At 40.6% G+C, this 17,259-nt stretch overlaps 1 protein-coding gene across 1 annotated transcript in view; it reads right to left on the bottom strand.

Annotated features, from left to right (window-relative positions):
* Window positions 1-1,088: 1,088 nt before the first annotated feature.
* The window catches only part of TMF1 (TATA element modulatory factor 1), a 23,135-nt gene continuing 6,964 nt past the window's right edge, over window positions 1,089-17,259 (bottom strand). Inside the window, exons 4-16 of the mRNA XM_080995997.1 lie at window positions 17,018-17,123; window positions 15,099-15,241; window positions 13,511-13,677; window positions 12,681-12,837; window positions 11,803-11,895; window positions 11,151-11,307; window positions 9,856-10,048; window positions 8,946-9,015; window positions 8,768-8,860; window positions 7,552-7,671; window positions 6,283-6,429; window positions 4,953-5,078; window positions 1,089-4,059 (exon numbers count right to left, since the gene is read on the bottom strand). Coding sequence (XP_080852123.1) covers window positions 3,916-4,059; window positions 4,953-5,078; window positions 6,283-6,429; window positions 7,552-7,671; window positions 8,768-8,860; window positions 8,946-9,015; window positions 9,856-10,048; window positions 11,151-11,307; window positions 11,803-11,895; window positions 12,681-12,837; window positions 13,511-13,677; window positions 15,099-15,241; window positions 17,018-17,123 — 1,716 coding nt within the window. The 3' untranslated portion in view covers window positions 1,089-3,915. The remainder of the gene's footprint in view (window positions 4,060-4,952; window positions 5,079-6,282; window positions 6,430-7,551; window positions 7,672-8,767; window positions 8,861-8,945; window positions 9,016-9,855; window positions 10,049-11,150; window positions 11,308-11,802; window positions 11,896-12,680; window positions 12,838-13,510; window positions 13,678-15,098; window positions 15,242-17,017; window positions 17,124-17,259) is intronic.

Raw genomic sequence — 17,259 nt, 5'->3', positions numbered from 1 at the left:
CCAGGGTCCCCAACCATTTTGGTCTAGAGTGGAGGTTCCCAAATAGAAGAGGAGGAGGAGTTTGGATTTGATATCCCGCTTTATCACTACCCGAAGGAGTCTCAAAGCGGCTAACGTTCTCCTTTCCCTTCCTCCCCCACAACAAACACTCTGTGAGGTGAGTGGGGTTGAGAGACTTCAGAGAAGTGTGACTAGCCCAAGGTCACCCAGCAGCTGCATGTGGAGGAGCGGAGACGCAAGTCTGTCGCACTTAACCACTACACCACACTGGTGTAGGGGTCTGCAGAATGTACCCAGAGGGTCCACAGCTCCATCCCTTGCCTCCTCAACTAATTTTTGTCATTTTTGTACAAATTTTATGGTCTATTTTAGTGCTGTGTTATTTTTAATATATTGACCAAAATCGGTTTTGAAATCACACCGTGATAATGGTATTGACCCAGCAATATATCGCTCCTCATGCGGGGGGTGAGGGTGAAGCAGGGCAGCCAATTTCATGGCACCTCCGATATTGAACGATGATCTCAACTGATAACGCTGCTGATCTGAGCTGTCTTCCCTCACTGTGAGGGAGACCAGGGCAGCCGATTGCGAGGCGCTGCCTTCCCCTCATGCTGAAAGAGAACAGGGCAGCTGATTGCCCTCACTTCCGGCAACTCCTGCAGCCAAGCTGGCACCAAACATATTTCTTTGCTTTCCTTTGGATCACATCAGCAAGACGGGTGGGGTGAGGTGGGTCTTCTTGTTGTCTGGGCAGCCCAGGACCTCCATACATACTGCTCAGGTTTGCAGCCCAGGGAGATCACTTTGGTGCTGCTAACACGGTGATTTCACTTCACTCCCGGAGGTGCACTCCATTGTCTCTCAAGACAGGCAGATGCCAACAAGGTCTGGCTCTAATATGGGCGAACCTGTGTTCATGTATTACATCACATCCTCACCGCTGGGTGACGCCTTTGGCAAATTGGCTTGCAAGGCGTTGAACTCACTTTACATTTTGCTACTGCTTCTTTGTTTGGAAGCTGTTATTATCAACATCTCAACCACCAGGATGCATTTTTGTATTTAAGAAAAATATAAAACACTGGTAACTCAAATACTTTACTCAGGCCAAGAGTCAAACATATTTAAATTATTTACATTACATTAACAGCTTAACTCCCGTGACATTATTCATCTACATACTTTATTTAAACTACTTTACAGCCCTTTATAAAAATGTAACAATTCTTAAGAGGGCAAACCATATTAACACAGCTGAAATGAAGATTTCGGCACCGTTCTTCCAATTATTAACTAGAGATCTTAACTTACTCCCACAAAGTATTAAGAGGGCCTAGCAATGCATTGAGAAACCAAAGTCTCCTTCTGCAGTCCACTAGGGAATTATCTCTTGCAGTATTGCTTTCCACACCAACATTGTGAAGCCCAGTGCTCTCACTTACATGAATACAGTCACACACATCTGCTTAGAGAGTTTTTGCACGTCGGCAGATTAGGGAGGGAGAATATACAGGTGCGCTTCCAGAAGTCCTGAGCAAGCAAATGTCCAGTGTCTGGTTGCTTTTGAAAACTGCATATGAGTTTCAAGAGTTTGAGAGCCTAAATTTCACAGACCTCACTTGCAAAAAGTATTTTTTCCCCACTTTCCAATTGTCATCAATTGGTAAATTGATAAATGGCTGCAAAGGAACAAGGAAATCTGTAGGTTTTATGGTGGAACATGGGCTACATAACCAAAACTTGTATTAAACATGAAGAGGCAGCATGTGGATAAGGGGTCTAAAAGATGCAAAATTTTGGGTGCAAGATCCCAGTGCAAACACCTAAGTTCTAGTCAGGGGCTGTATTCTCCAGTTCAAATGCAGAGATAATTTATTCCAAATATAAATTATGAAAGTAGCATGCACTTAAGTTTCTCGGGTCTTAAATTGAGTTTTCAGGAGCATTCCAATTTGTATTTTGCATTGGCTTTAAGTACTAATATGCAGTGCCTTCTTGGAAAATAACACTTGGTAAGTTCTGCTGTCAGCAGCCATCATTTGCTTGTTTTGTGTAAGTATCAACTATTATGCAAACCTCTTTTTGAATCAAAGAATTCTCACTCTAGACTGTCATTTAGTCTCTTATCAGGAAGATTATTGCATGCTTTAAATATCCATCATTAAAGTGATACAATCCTCTTGATAATGTAGCAGTTCAGAATATAGGTGAGAAACTGCTTCATTAAATGTTCCGCCAAGTAGCAGAAAAAGAAATCGTGCACACAGAAAATTAGTGGATCAGGAAGAATCCTAATATGTCAGGGAAAGCCTACAGTAGAAGCTTTCTCCCTGACACACTAGCTTTCCTCAGGTAGACCAAGAGTATAAGGCTCCCTTTTCCTATTACACAGTGGTATGATCTCAGGAGGTTGTAGCACATGATTTCCAAATAGACATGGACCAAAGGTAAGCAATTAAGGGTAAGTGGTTGATACTATGTCAAAGTATCAAATAAAATCTTAGAATTTCCACGTACCTTATGCTTGATGAAAGCTCTGTAGAGAATTGGTTCAGGAAAAATAGGTCTTGTATACCAACATGACAGGATGCATAAATTTTATCTATTTATCAGACTAAAGATTTCATGTAAATTCAGCTATGAAAATTTCAATTCCTGCGAGGAAACCTTTTTAAATCCTAAATAAATGCAGCAATGCCACATTTTTTCCTAAACATTTATACAGCTTAAGGTCAGTTTAACAGAAATGGCCCTTTATAGCTGTCATACAAAGTATGACTTTAAGAAAGCACAATAATGCAAAGGTCCTCCTATGAATGTGGACGATACCAGGGAGTTTTCTGTCTCGCTTAGGCTAAATAGTTGGGAAGGCAACTCAAGATGCTATTCCTTTTTTTATGTTCTGTCAAACACCTTCTAAAGATAGTTTCTAAACTACTGGAGTTCATTTGAAACATCTGGAACAAGTTTATTCACTTTTGAAAATAAAGTGCACTCACACACATGGTGAGAATTAGGCTATGACAGGAAGAGGTGCAACCATTTCAACATGTAAACTTTTAAACACCATGCTCCTTTTCATCCCCCAGAGTACTACTGATTTTTAGGCAAATGTTGCTTCTTTTCTTTTGCTACAGTTAAAAGCCATTAAAGCTGCTAGGCAGCCCACTTCTATGTGGCAGTGGATTATGCTTTGGAATGCAGCCAAACATTTAAGAAACAGTAGAATTGTTATCTATTGTATAGGAGGGAGCTTGGTTGCTATTACCATACAATACCGATTTTGAGACTTTAAATGTCACCCTGTATTGTCGGCTGCAAAGGCAGTTATCTGGCTTTGTGGGCACCAGTACCCTGGTTAGGACACTACAGTATAAATCCAAATATTAATTGGTGGTGGTGGTTGTTTTAAAAAAAGTCTTAAAAGGCATTCTAAGCCTTGTGTTTCAGGGTTTCAGGTAGCAATTATTTGCTATTGGTATTTATATTCTAAAAATCAATATATTTTTTCCGCCAAATATTAATTTTGATAGAAATGAATCAGCATTAGGATAGCCATGAAAAACTGTCAGTGAAATTATTCAGCTACATCCCCGTGAGGCAACTGTAATAAAAAAGCTCCTGCTGCTGAATGATCAGCATTATGCAAACTAATTTGCAACTTACTATATTGACAACAAGATGGTCTGCCTTTTAATTAACATTCAGCTATGGATATAAAAATTTAAATATTAACAAATAATTTAATTGCTGACAGTTGGCCATCACAAAAGCATAACATTCTTGCCAACGTACGAACCCTCTACAGTATAATCATCCTATAGTACAAATTCTTTACAACTCATCTGCATTTACATAAACATTTCTACAGTTTAATGCAACGTCGTTTGCAAGCTGCAACATCAGCAATAATTAACTATGCCTTTGTTTTAGAAGTTCATCAATCTGAGTCTTGTACATATTTTTCACATCTTCAAGGTCCAACCTCAGTTCTTCTGCTTCCTCTGCTTTCTCACCATACATCTGGAGAATGGTATTGTACCTCTGATCCAAATCCTGAAACAACACAGCCCAATAGTTGATGACTTGCTCTCCACATTTACAAAAGAGCTGTTAAGGCACCTTTTAGAATGTCAAGATAGAATATACTAAAAGAAAAGTCAATTCTCTGAATGCCAATCTTTATGTAGCCAAAACAATACCAACCACACACAATTACTGCATTTATTCGCCGCTTCACAAACACACACAAAATTCTCAAGGCAACTTTCAACAACATAAAATACAGAAACAGCTAAAATCAGTTTTGGCAAGAAGCAAAATAAAGCAAACAAAATTTATTGAAGTGTTCATTCACCTGCTCCCCTAAGTTCATCCAGCAGTACTATCGAAGTCCAGCCCACTAAAAGATGAGCACCACAAAAGAGGCAAGAATCATACAAGGGTATGATCCAAAATTAACCACCCAAAACCTGGTAAAACAGGATAGCCTTAGCCTGGTGTCCAAAGCTGTTAATGACGACACCAGGGAGAGCATTCTGCAGATGGGAAGCCACGAAAAAGGCCAATTCATGCATTGCCACCCTCCTTCATAGAAGGCACATAGAGAAGGGCCTCAAAAGATCATTGCGGGGTATTCGGGTCCTGAGTCACATAAGCCTTTTTAGGTCAAAATCAACACTGGTGTAATATGTGCAAAGTTGCATGTCCCATTAAGGACCCTAGAAACTGCATTTTGCATTAGCTGCAGGTTCCTAACCTGGTTTACTCAGAAGTAACTCTTGTAGTGTTCAGTGAAAATTATTCATTAGTGAGTATGTTTAGGAATGCAAGCACTGCTTTTCGCTGTACTTTGTAATAAAGCATTTCACTTTACATGTACAGCAGGGACATATTTACAGAGGCTGCTGAATACATTTCAGATATCATCGTAGAAACAAGCTACCTACCCTTAGCTGTGCACGTAGCTTCGGAATCTCCTTCACTTTTTCTTCTAAGTCGTCATTTTGATTTGTCAGCTTTACCAGCTCTTCTGCCATTACTGACCGAGTTCTTTCAAGGTTTCCGATTTCCAGCTAAGGTAACAAACATTTGACAGTTAAAATTCTACCAAGTTACTAATTCTGTTTCCATTAAAAGTAACCAGGAGTGTTAAGCTTGCAAGCTTATGTCCCATATTACGAGTATTCTGGTATTCACAGGAATAATGCATGGAAGTGGGGTTTCCAGCTACCCCACCCCTTGAAAGCCTTATAAGAAGCTGCTGCAGAAGAGGGACTGTGAGCAACATCATGGAACAGATGTTTCTAGGGCTAAGGTAAAACTGTGAAGCTCACTTGTTATTTTTGCCATTGGATGCTGCATGTTGCTTTATTTTATACTATTGTGTATTTTTTGTGTTACTATTCTTGCCCTTGTTTTGTTACGTTGTTATGAAATGGTTGCTATGTTGCTGTTTTGCTACGTTATTGTGAAACTGGTTTTGTAGTGTTTGTTTGAAACGCACCCCGTTTCTTTGTTGTCAGCCACTTTGAGCATGAAGTATAAAATAAAATAAATAAATATATTCGTTTAAATAAATAAATAAAATGAAGGGATTCAGGTAAACCATTCCTACAAAGCAAAACCGACACAAGGTTTCAAATTATAACTGTGGCATATACATTTATTGTGTGCCTACAATAAATTACGAAGTTCCATCTCTTGTTCTGATGTAGCATCAATACACAAGCATTTGGATTCAGAGGACAAAATAAGAGAATTGAAACTCTGCTGCTCCCTCTGCTAACTAGAAGGTATTACAGCAGCTCATGAGCCTGAAAAATGGAAGAACTTAAGAACACCTATTATGGTAGCTAACCGCTTACAGTAGTTACTTCCTACAAATTACTGCAGTATTACAGCAGATGGAGAGAAACACTGCACTGTATCTTTCTCACCGTGCCACATGTTGAAACTGCCCACTAAAATGTTTCTATAATTTGTTCAACAGCGATCAAAGTGTCTGTGTTCACACAAGACTTTTCCGGGCTCCTCTCATCCTGTTGCTAGCCCTGGTATGCCCCCAATTTTTTGGGAGGTTGGGGAACCCTCTAGAATTTGCTCTGGGGGGATCCCCCAATGGACTGACAATACTGGATGTATTAGGCCGAAGACTGAACTCTGGCAAAACAAGCCCATAAAAATGAACTGATCACATCTGTCTATCAAGTATGTACATCACACATATGGAACACCTATTCCTACTTATGTTTAGACACACAGGTCAACACAGGTTACCTGTAGGTGAGAAATCTCGCCCTCTCGCAATTTTAATTGTGACTGCAGGTTTTCAATAATGCTTGAGCCTGCTCCCATTCTCATTGCATCGTATAGATTGTTCCCACTTGTAGACGCTGAACCAAAGGAATGATCATGTTGGTCATCCTGCAATAAAAATTGAGATACACCCATGGAATTGAATACTTAACAGCATGCAAATTATTATTTTGTACCTAAAGAATGATACAACTTTCAAGATTGACACTAGAATGTTAACTTTTTTTATGTTTAAACAGCGCTTGCAAAAACAAGTGAAGACAGCCAGTTTGGTATGGTGGATTAAGAAGTGGATTCAAAATCATGCTCAGCCATGTGATAACCCCTGGCCATTCAATATCTAGCATCCTAATCACCATCACAAGGTTGCTGTGAGGACTGAACTGTTTGGAAAGCATTTCATGTATATATTTAAAAAATGGTCTTTGCAATTTTTTTCTGCAAATATATATATATATATATAGTGGTTTGTAGAAGTAATGTTCCAGAAAGAAAATACCACATTTAAATCATTTCATCTTCTGATATTGATAAAAGGCTATACCCAAGACCTGTCAGTTAAGCTCTCATCAGATTTCATCCAAGGTGGAATTTCTTCTTGAGAGCCAAAACGTACCACATAGGCAAAGAGAAGCAAGTTAATTTCCTAAGGTAAAGGTAAAGGTAAAGGGACCCCTGACCATGAGGTCCAGGCGTGACCGACTCTGGGGTTGCGGCACTCATCTCTCTTTACTGGCCGAGGGAGCCAGCGTACAGCTTCCGGGTCATGTGGCCAGCATGACTAAGTCGGTTCTGGTGAACCATAGCAGCGTACGGAAACGCCCTTTAGCTTCCCGCCGGAGCGGTACCTATTTATCTACTTGCACTTTGACGTGCTTTCGAACTGCTAGGTTGGCAGGAGCAGGGACCGAGCAACGGGAGCTCACCCCGTCACGGGGATTTGAACCGCCGACCTTCTGATTGGCAAGTCCTAGGCTCTGTGGTTTAACTCACAGCACCACCCGCGTCCCATAGTTAATTTCCTAATTACCAGCAAATATAAAATATTTAACCTTCTATGTGTTGCCCTATAGCGTCACATGAACTGGTGAAACTACTTCAAACTACCTGCTCTCATTGTAACAGTGAGGTTTTGCTGGATTCAAGAAAACAATTAAGACAGCACAATTATATTAATAAAAAAAGACACTGAAGGAGCAAATAAAGGTCAAATGATACATGGAACAATACCTGGGATACAAAGGATGCCTGGAGTCCTGCCATATCAACCCCACTTATTGAGCTTGAACGTGACAGAGTTGGAGTGCTTGAGACAGTTTCCATTGTTGATGAAGTGTATAATTTACGCTCCTAAGAGAAAATGTACAATATCCAAAGAGAAGAGCAATATTAGTGCAAAGAATTTACCTACTTTGAAATACTCACTAAGATGATGACGAAAACATGACAAACACAAGATCTCCAATTCACTTGTAACGTCAATAAATTAAGCAACAAAATGGACTTGATAGCACTGCTTACTCTGCCCCTTCAGCTTCCAAAGTCACATCATCTACAGAACTTGCTGATTATTTGAAGCAAAGTAACTTCATTTAGTAATCACACAGAGCAGAATGAAACCCTAATGTCATGTTAGCATCGGACACACTGCTGATGAAAGAGCAGCATGCTTGCTATTTTTTGTCAGTGTAGGAATTTACATTGTATATGTAACATAAAGACTTCTTCAGTATCCTCAAGTGAAGTACAAACAAATGGAGCATCCCCAAAGGTGTCCAAGAGCGAACTAAAATGAGGGAATATTCTCAGGATTGAAGGCCAATGGGAAACCCAAGGGAAAGAGAAGGTTCAGGGCAGAAGAACAAGAGTTTGGATTTGATATCCCACTTTATCACTCCCCTTAAGGAGTCTCAAAGCGGCTAACATTCTCCTTTCCCTTCCTCTCCCACAACAAACACTCTGTGAGGTGAGTGGGGCTGAAAGACTTCAAAGAAGTGTGACTAGCCCAAGGTCACCCAGCAGCTGCATGTGGAGGAGCGGAGACGTGAACCTGGTTCACCAGATTACGAGTCCACTGCTCTTAACCACTACACCACACTGGCTCTCAGTGTGACTTAAGGGCAGTGTGACTTAAGGCCCCAGAAGGAAGTATAAAGCCCACAAAATAAGAGGTTGTGGCCCACTGTCATGACAATTTCTATTGTGAACCACCCTGGGATCTTTGGGTGCAGGGTGGTATACAAATAATAACAACAACAGTTGTGTTGTTATTACAGACAACTAAACCAGAATTTATATTGTATATAGTGTATGGCACTATCAAGAGTGGAACACAGAAATGAAGATCCCAGAAAGCTACCATCTTGCCTGACAACTGCTTTGTGTGCTCATTTAAGGCTTGCTTCGTCTCCAAGAACTATGGAAAGTGGTTAACATGAACAAGCACCTTTTCTCTTGCAGTTTCTTGTACAAAAATTGCTTTCTTCTTTTCCTGCTCAACTTTCATTTTCTCCATTTCCAGCTGAGTAGCTAACAGTGTCTTCAGAAAACAAAAAAAGATGTAGTTATTCACTGAGAAATCTTATTTGCGAAAGCAATGTTATTATCAAAGAATATATCAAAACCTTTTCTTTCTTTGCCTCTCCAACAGTTTTCACATACTCTTCTTTAAGGTTTTCCAGCTCAACTTCATACCTGCGCCAAGAGCAAGAAAACACATGTACAATCTCAGTAAATAGGAGGAGGGATCTTATTATAAACATACTGTTTTTGTACTTCTACTATTTTTATTATATAGCTTTGTTTGTACTAATTTCAATTAAAAAAAACTTGAATAAATGAAATGAAAATAAATATGAAATAAAAATAAAATGAAATAAATGCACTGAAGTAGCATGAGAGATTTACTACAGTGGAACCTCAGTTCCCAAACTCCTCTGTTCTCATATGTTTTGGTTCTCAAACACCAAAAACCCAGAAGTAAATGCTTCCATTTTCAAACGTTTTTCGGAACCCAAACGTGCAACACAGCTTCCACTGAGTGCAAGAAGCCCTTGTAACCAATGGGAAGCCGCGCCTCGGTTTTTGAACGTTTTGGAAACCGAATGGGCTTTTGGAATGGATTTCGTTCAGATACCGAGATATCACTGTATTGTATCTGGCAGTCAAGATTATAAAGAACTTGCAAAATGGAAAACAGGCCAATCTGGCTGCGGCTAATGGCAGCTGCAAGTCCAAGAACATCCGACAAGCCACAGGTTTCTCATGCCTGCAGTATACGTTGTCACTTTTTCTGCTTTCTAAGGCATTAGGAAAAATGCTCCCAATAGAATACATGTGTCCTGAAAGCATCTGAGACACTAAGAAAACAATATTACTGAGCGGCCATACAAGTGGCACAAAAAATAGAATAAACTATAGAGTTAAAGAAGTCTTAATTTTTTTAAGCAGCATTGTTCATTACACCCCACCTAGCTATTTCAACCATGTTGTACGCTTTCAGAGAAATTGTTGTAAACTTTAGAAGCAATTTACCGATTGTTTTCATTTTCTAGTTTCTTAAGCCTGGCTTTCTCTGTCTCGAGCTGCGCTTGAAGGCGGGTATTTTCTTGCCTTAGGAGGCTATTTTGGGACTCAGTGGAAGAAAGCTGGATTTTATTGGCAAGAAGTTCCTCTGTAGCAGCGCGTTCTCTTTCAGCCTGTGCTGCCAAGGCAGTCTGAGATTCCCCTAACAGTAAGAGAACATTACTAGTTAGAATTTACAAATTTATGGAGGAGAGGGGTATCAGTGGATACTAGCCATGATGGATGGCCATGCTCTGCCTCCAGAGCTGGAGACAGCAATGCTTCCGAATACTAGTTGCTAGAAACCACAGGAGGGTGCTCATGTTCTGCTTGCTGCTTTCCCACAGGCTTCTGGTTGGCCATTGTGAGAATGCTGGACTAGATAGGTCATCAGTCTGATCCATCAGGCTCTTCTTGTGTTCTTAGGAGGGGAGTGTAGCCTCTGGTAACTTTATGACCTCTTCCCCAAAGCTATTATCACATTAAATGCATGTATATATCGAACATGGCTCTTAGGTATGTCACATGCAAAGGACTATGGATTTAAGGCAAAGATGGTTGCCTTTAGACACTGGCTGGAAATGCAGGGAGTGAGAATACAGCCTAAGTATGGCTTCACGTCCAGCAAAAACACACCACTTCCTTCCCACCCACCCTCTTCCAAGGCGAAACCGTCTCAATTCTCTTTTTCCTCCCACTTTTCGGACGTATTGTAACTGTTCTCAATATATAACCTTTCTGTTGCTCCTTCAGCACGGTCCTCACCCCAGGCTTTTCACACCGTGCCCTCATCCAGCCAGCCTTCCCTTGAGAGGGTGACTCTTTGCAGCTGGCTAGATCACTGCCTAGGTTGTTTTCCCATTCTAAGGAAGATCGAGGAGGGGGTGAGGAATAAACTGAGCCAGATTCAGATACAGACTGCACAGGAGATCAATGGTACCCAGTCAGGCTAGTTTCCCACCCACTTGGGTTGGGATCAGAAGAAGCTGTAACCAGAGAAGCAAAATCAGAACTACATGGAACTGTGCTTTAGTGTTTTCTGGTCACACATAGGCTTCTGTGGATCCCTGCCAAATCGTTAGACGCACCATCAGAACACATATTCCAGATACATGCCTGTATCTCCTATTCTCTCTCTGTGTGTGTGTGCCTGCATAATCATGAGTTCCCATTCATATCCATTAATTTTGTGCTATGCATGGAAGTTCTTGAGACTCATCCCCTCCCCCGCAAAAAATCCCACTGACCAACAACTTTTGCCTTACCAAGCCTATCAGAGAGATTCTTCTCTAACTTCTCCCATGACAAGGTCTGTGCTCCCAAGGTTGCTTGCAGGTTTTCTATCTGTCGGAGCAGGGGCCTTGTAGCAGATGTAACACTTTGACTCAGCTCCTGGTTGCGAGTCTCTGCTTCCTGAAGTCTCTGAAATTATAAATTGGGTAAGCACTACTTTAAGCCCTAAAATACCATGAACAGAACCATCTGAAGCTTTATCCCTATTCAGGCAAATACAGTATTGTGCCACGTCCTCCGTTTACTGAAAAGTTTTCGTTAATGTTATCTATGGGACTAAGCCCCACCTGCTGGCCACTGGCAAGACTATCAAGGCTCTGCACAAGTCCAAACCACGGAGATATTTGTTGCTTTGCTAAATACAGTAGGCACACACTGCTTGTTATTGAAACTGGAAATCCAAAAAGTCCAAACTGATTGATAAATCTTGAATGTTCAGTAGAGCATGCCTGTTTCTAATTCTCTGCCCAAATTAAAAGTAGCCATGTGCTCCCTTTTAAAATGTTCTGTTATGGATCACTGGAAGGAGGATCAACAGTCAACTGTTCGTGAATTAGAAAACAATTTTTTCCTAGCATTTGTAAGAGGCAAAAAAAGATCTCAGAGAACAATCTGCCAGAGTACCTGCTGAAGTTCACTAATTTCCTGGCGCAAATAATCCTCCTTTCTAGCCGTTTGTTGTTCTGCACGTTGCAGGGCCACTCTCAAGTCTGTCACCTGCAACACAGGGATACAAATACAGTATGCCGAATTGAATATGCAGATCTAACACTCCACGGGCCTTTTATCATGTATCAACAGCAGCTGGCACCTCCTATAATTCTGACTATCATACCCAGAACACCATTAGGTTGCTTAAGGAGTTATCATCATTACTTTACCACTATGCTGTAGCTGCAGCACAAAAAGCAAGTGCATCCTGTTTCAAATACCGTATTTCCCCCTCTATAAGACACACTTTCCCCCTCCTAAAAGTAAGGGGAAATGTGTGTGCATCTTATGGAGCGAATGCAGGCTGCGCAGCTATCACTGAAGCCAGAACAGCAAGAGGGAGAGCTGTGCAGCAAACCCCCTTGCTGTTCTGGCTTCAGGGATAGCCGCAAAAAAACTTTTCAACAACATTTGATTCAGAATAATATTTTGTCTTGTTTTCTCCTCTAAAAACTATAGAGCTCTAAAGACTATAGAGTCTTATAGAGCGAAAAAAACCGTACTTCAAATCTAGTGCCCTAGTAATGATAAATGAGAAGTAAGCTAATACCCTTTTAATTTCCCCTTAAGATTTGCAGCATTTCAGTGGCTTTCTATGTAATTTTAAAGCATGTCCCTCTGCTTCATTCACTCCTACTTGTAATTATGCCAAGTACATGTTGAATTAGATTTTTCTGCGAATGACTTACAATGTGGTTTTCAGGCTGCACTGCTATGACATGAAAGCATTACAACATATACAACTAGCAAAAGAAAAACACTTGCAAACTTTAGTTGTACCCAACACTGACCTGAATTGCTAAAGCCTCTTGTTGCTGGCGAGCCTCCTCTTGGGCCTTCTCTAGAGCTAAGCCCAGCTGCTCCTTCACTTTCAGTTCATGGCTTAATGCTGCTTCTTGAGCCTCGCAGTCTTTCGCAGCATTGGCTCTATGAAGATCTGCAAGTTCCCTGTGAAAAATATGTATTTTAAACGTAGGTATGCATTGAATGTATGGAAGTGAAAGCTGGACCATAAAGAAGGCTGATCGCCAAAGAATTGATGCTTTTGAATTCTGGTGCTGGAGGAGACTCAAGAGTCCCATGGACTGCAAGAAGATCAAACCTATCCATTCTTAAGGAAATCAGCCCTGAGTGCTCACTGGAAGGACAGATCCTGAAGCTGAGGCTCCAATACTTTGGCCACCTCATGAGAAGAGAAGACTCCCTGGAAAAGACCCTGATGTTGGGAAAGATGGAGGGCACAAGGAGAAGGGGACGACAGAGGATGAGATGGTTGGATAGTGTTCTTGAAGCTACCAGCGTGAGTTTGACCAAACTGCGGCAGGCAGTGGAAGACAGGAGTGCCTGGCGTGCTCTGGTCCATGGGGTCACAAAGAGTCAGACACGACTAAACAACAACAACATGCAGTGAAATTGATGGACATGACTAAGTCCATTCATTTTAATAAGTCTATTCTTGAGTAAAACTTAGTTGAACACCATCCTATATTTATGTATTTTAAAATCCATCAGGAAAACAAAATGCACAGTATTGCAAATACTGGGGGAACCTAAAAGAGAATGTTGTCTTCTAGGCACAACAAATATCTGTTCTTGTCCATTTTTATGGACATTGCCTTACTTGTATGCACTATCAAGAGCTGCCTGCACACTTCGGTTCTTCTCTTCAAGATCCTCAAGATCCGTCTGGAGTCTGGTAATATCCTTCTCTTGCCGTTCAACCACACTGCTTAGCTGCTTGATGCTCTCCCTGTGCTGCTTTTCAACTTCTTCTTTGCCATCCAACACCTGTTACAATGAAAAGGCATCACAACCTATTGCTTAACTTCTCTTTACAGAGCTTTAAAAATCACTCTGCACAGAAAACAGCTGCTACCTTTATCAAAAGCTAGACTAAGGAAAAATATAAGCAATGAAGGAAAATCATTCAGAAGCTTCACAGAAAGTTTTACAGAAAATATCATTACGCTAACAAAGAAGGTTAAACCTGATTGTGTGTCTCTGTGCCTTTACATTCACTTTTTTGGCATCTGAAATGGGCACACATTTGCAGTGACAGTGTTGAAGTTAGTGGACTTTGCTACCAAACTGCGCGCTGCAGTTAAGAATGGATGAATCAGTCTATTTCTGGTCCATGGGTTGTATTCAGTAGTGGCTTTGCAATAATACAAGAACCTCTGTTTGTGCAAGGCAGGACTCCTGTGTTTTGCTGACCGCTCTTACTCAGTGCAGCCTTCTGTGCACCCCAAAAGTGTCTTCTGAGGGTTGGGGGCCCTCTGGAACAGTGTGTGATATGACACAGAGGGCTGTAGTTAGTGAGAGGAAGATTGATGAAAATGGTGGCCCTGCCTTGCACTAGCAGTGGTGCTTTCACTAATGCAAAGCTAAAATTGGATACAGTCCCATGACATTTTCATGTGTGTTTATTGTCATAAGAACCTTGTTAGATCAGGCAAAAGGCCCATCTAGTTGGGAATTCTGTTCTCTCATTGGCCAAGCGGATGTCCATATGAAGCCCCCTTCAGGCCTTGAGTGTGATAGCACTCACCTACTTATGACCTCAGCAACTGTTATTCAGATGCACGCTGCCTTAGCCATCGTAATTAGCAACCATTGTCAAGAAAGCTTCAACTAATGCAAAATTTCTGCCTCTTCATAGTACACATTCAACTGGTTCTATTCATTTTAAAAAAATTTTAAGCAGCCTTTCAGTTGAAGCTTCCAAGAATGCAAAGAAGGAAAATGAAACCACTGAATAACTAAAAGAGCAGATAGAAGGAGCAATAAAACCAGCAACAGCTATCAGTTTTCCTCCAGGCACAATTCAAGGGGGCTGGTTCTCACCCTTAAAGAGAGATTTCTTTATATACCCAATACTGCTTCTTCCCATGAGGGAAACATGGTAAACTATGCTCTATGGAACAGTCCCAACTCCATGTGCCCTCACTACATAAGCTGAATACATCTGCTGCAAGAAGCAGAGCTTTGACCACAAGGCTGTGGCGAGGCTTTCACGATAAGATTCAGAGCTATTTTGCTCTTTGAGCACTATGGCTTTATATTTTACTAGGTTAAAAAAAATCCTGTTGTAAGCCTGCTTGATTCTTAAGAGGCAGGTTACACATTTTAAAAAATAATAATAAGTGAATTGATACATAGATAAAAGACATGCAAACCGTTCCAAGGCCATGTCTAAAAATTTACCCAACCTGTTTCAAATGCTGTAACTCTTCTTCTAATTCCGTAATCTTTTTATTTTGCTTTGTATTTGTTTTTTCTCTTTCCTTTTCCTTTGCCCTTAGCTTCTTAATGATGTTAGAATTTTGCAACTGTTGTTTTGAAAGCTTTTCTCCTGGAAAGAAAGATAGATCTGGTGAACGGGGATAAATGCATATTTAACATAGGACTGTGACTCTTCACATTCTGATTCTTTAACCTCCAATTATTTGGGCAAATGGGCTTTGAATGGGCATGTAAACTAACTTAATCACCAATGAAGACTATAATCATAAAAATGACCTGAAGCCATGTACATAATTTCCCTGGCATGTGAATTGGAATACATATAATCAGGTAAGACTAAAGACCCAAACCCTATGCATCAATCTTGAAGTAACATATATTTATAAATTCAGGTAGGTAGCCGTGTTGGTCTGACGAAGCCGAAATATATAAAAAAAATAAATAATTGTCCAGTAGCACCTTAGAGACCAAAATAAGTTTCTGAAGAAGTGTACATGCACACAAAAGCTTATACCAAGAACAAACTTAGTTGGTCTCTAAGGTGCTACTGAACAATTTTTTATTTTTTAATATATATTCATAAGCGATACTAAAAGTTTTTATCCAAAGATTTGCAGGCATCTCTGTTTATTCCTTTGCCTAATAAACATTATGAGCAAAGAAAAATCCAACAGTATCCGCAGAGGTGTTTGCTGTCTAATCTGATAGTCAGAAAACACATTAAGAGCCCCAATGGATCAGATTTAAAGCCTATGTCCCCATTCTGGTTCACAGAAGCCAACTTGGAGCCTATGAAAATATAACAGGTGTAGTGTACCAAAGCTTGTGTAAAATAAAAATAAAAATGGGCAGGATCCAAAGCTACCACAAATGCTCTAAAGCACACATAAGCAGCATTCACACATCACGCTAAACCATGATTTACCTAGACATGAAGCCAGGAAGACTTTGGCATTCACTTCTGAGTTTCCCTGAATTCTAGCACATTATGTCATCCAGACCAGTGATTGTAACTTAACTCTATGGTTCATTTAAAGAAGTCATCTTCTTAAACCATGGTCTGAGTCTGGCTTGTTATGAAACTGAAACTAAACACTGCTGAAGTCCTCCCACCTACAAAGGAGGAGGGTAGGGGGAATGGCCTGCTGAACCAGAGGTTCACCGTCGCTCCTTCCTGGTCATGTTTGTCTCACTAGGCTAGGACAGCCTCAAGTGGGCAACAATACAGACTTGTTCTCTGAATATATGATTGAAGCTTGCTTCTCCTTTTAACATTGCTCTTGTAGAAACAGCATGATAGGAAAATTTAGTTGCAACTGAGCCTAGGGTTAACACTGTACAGTCGTACCTTGGTTCTCGAACGCCTTGTGACTCAAACGTTTTGGCTCCCAAACGCCACAAACCCGGAAGTGAGTGTTCCAGTTTGCGAACGTTTTTTGAAACCCAAACGTCCGACACAGCTTCCGATTGAGTGCAGGAAGCTCCTGCAGCCAATCAGAAGATGCACCTTAGTTTTCAGAAGTCGAATGGACTTCCGGAACAGATTCTGTTCAGGAACCAAGGTAGGACTGTATCTCAGAAGCAGCTGTCAAGTCTAAGATGCACATCAACTGGTTTGTGTAACTCAGGGCTAAAGCCTTGCTATTCCACCTTTCTGGAGGGCTACACACACCTAGCTTTACCCTTTCACAAGCCATTAAAATTTTCACACCCTAAATTGCTTGTTGAAAAGATAGATTTGAAGAGGGAAATCTATTCTTCCCTTTCCAGTAAGGACTGTAGTCGAAAAGTATTTCTTATAGAATAAATTTAAAGTGACCAGACATTTGAAGTAACATATGTAGCTAGTTTCCCAGGAACTGTTTTTAAGAAAACTAATACCCACCTTCCTCCATTAATCCTTTAATTTGTTCATCTTTCTCCTTTAGTAATTCAGCGGTTTCATTACTGTTCAATCCAGTTGCTAGATCTTCTTTGAGAATCTTTACTTCCTAAAGAAGAAACATAAATAATTATTGTACCATTTATACATTTTGACTGTGACTTTTAAAATTTTTTTACTTCACGCTAGGTGGGGCCTACCTCATTATGACAATCATAGCTGTTAATCATTAACAATCTGTGCAT

Source organism: Podarcis pityusensis (assembly GCF_964106645.2).
Source record: "Podarcis pityusensis genome assembly, chromosome: 2".
Classification (NCBI taxonomy): domain Eukaryota; kingdom Metazoa; phylum Chordata; class Lepidosauria; order Squamata; family Lacertidae; genus Podarcis; species Podarcis pityusensis.
This window is presented reverse-complemented; position numbering and strand designations above follow the sequence as displayed.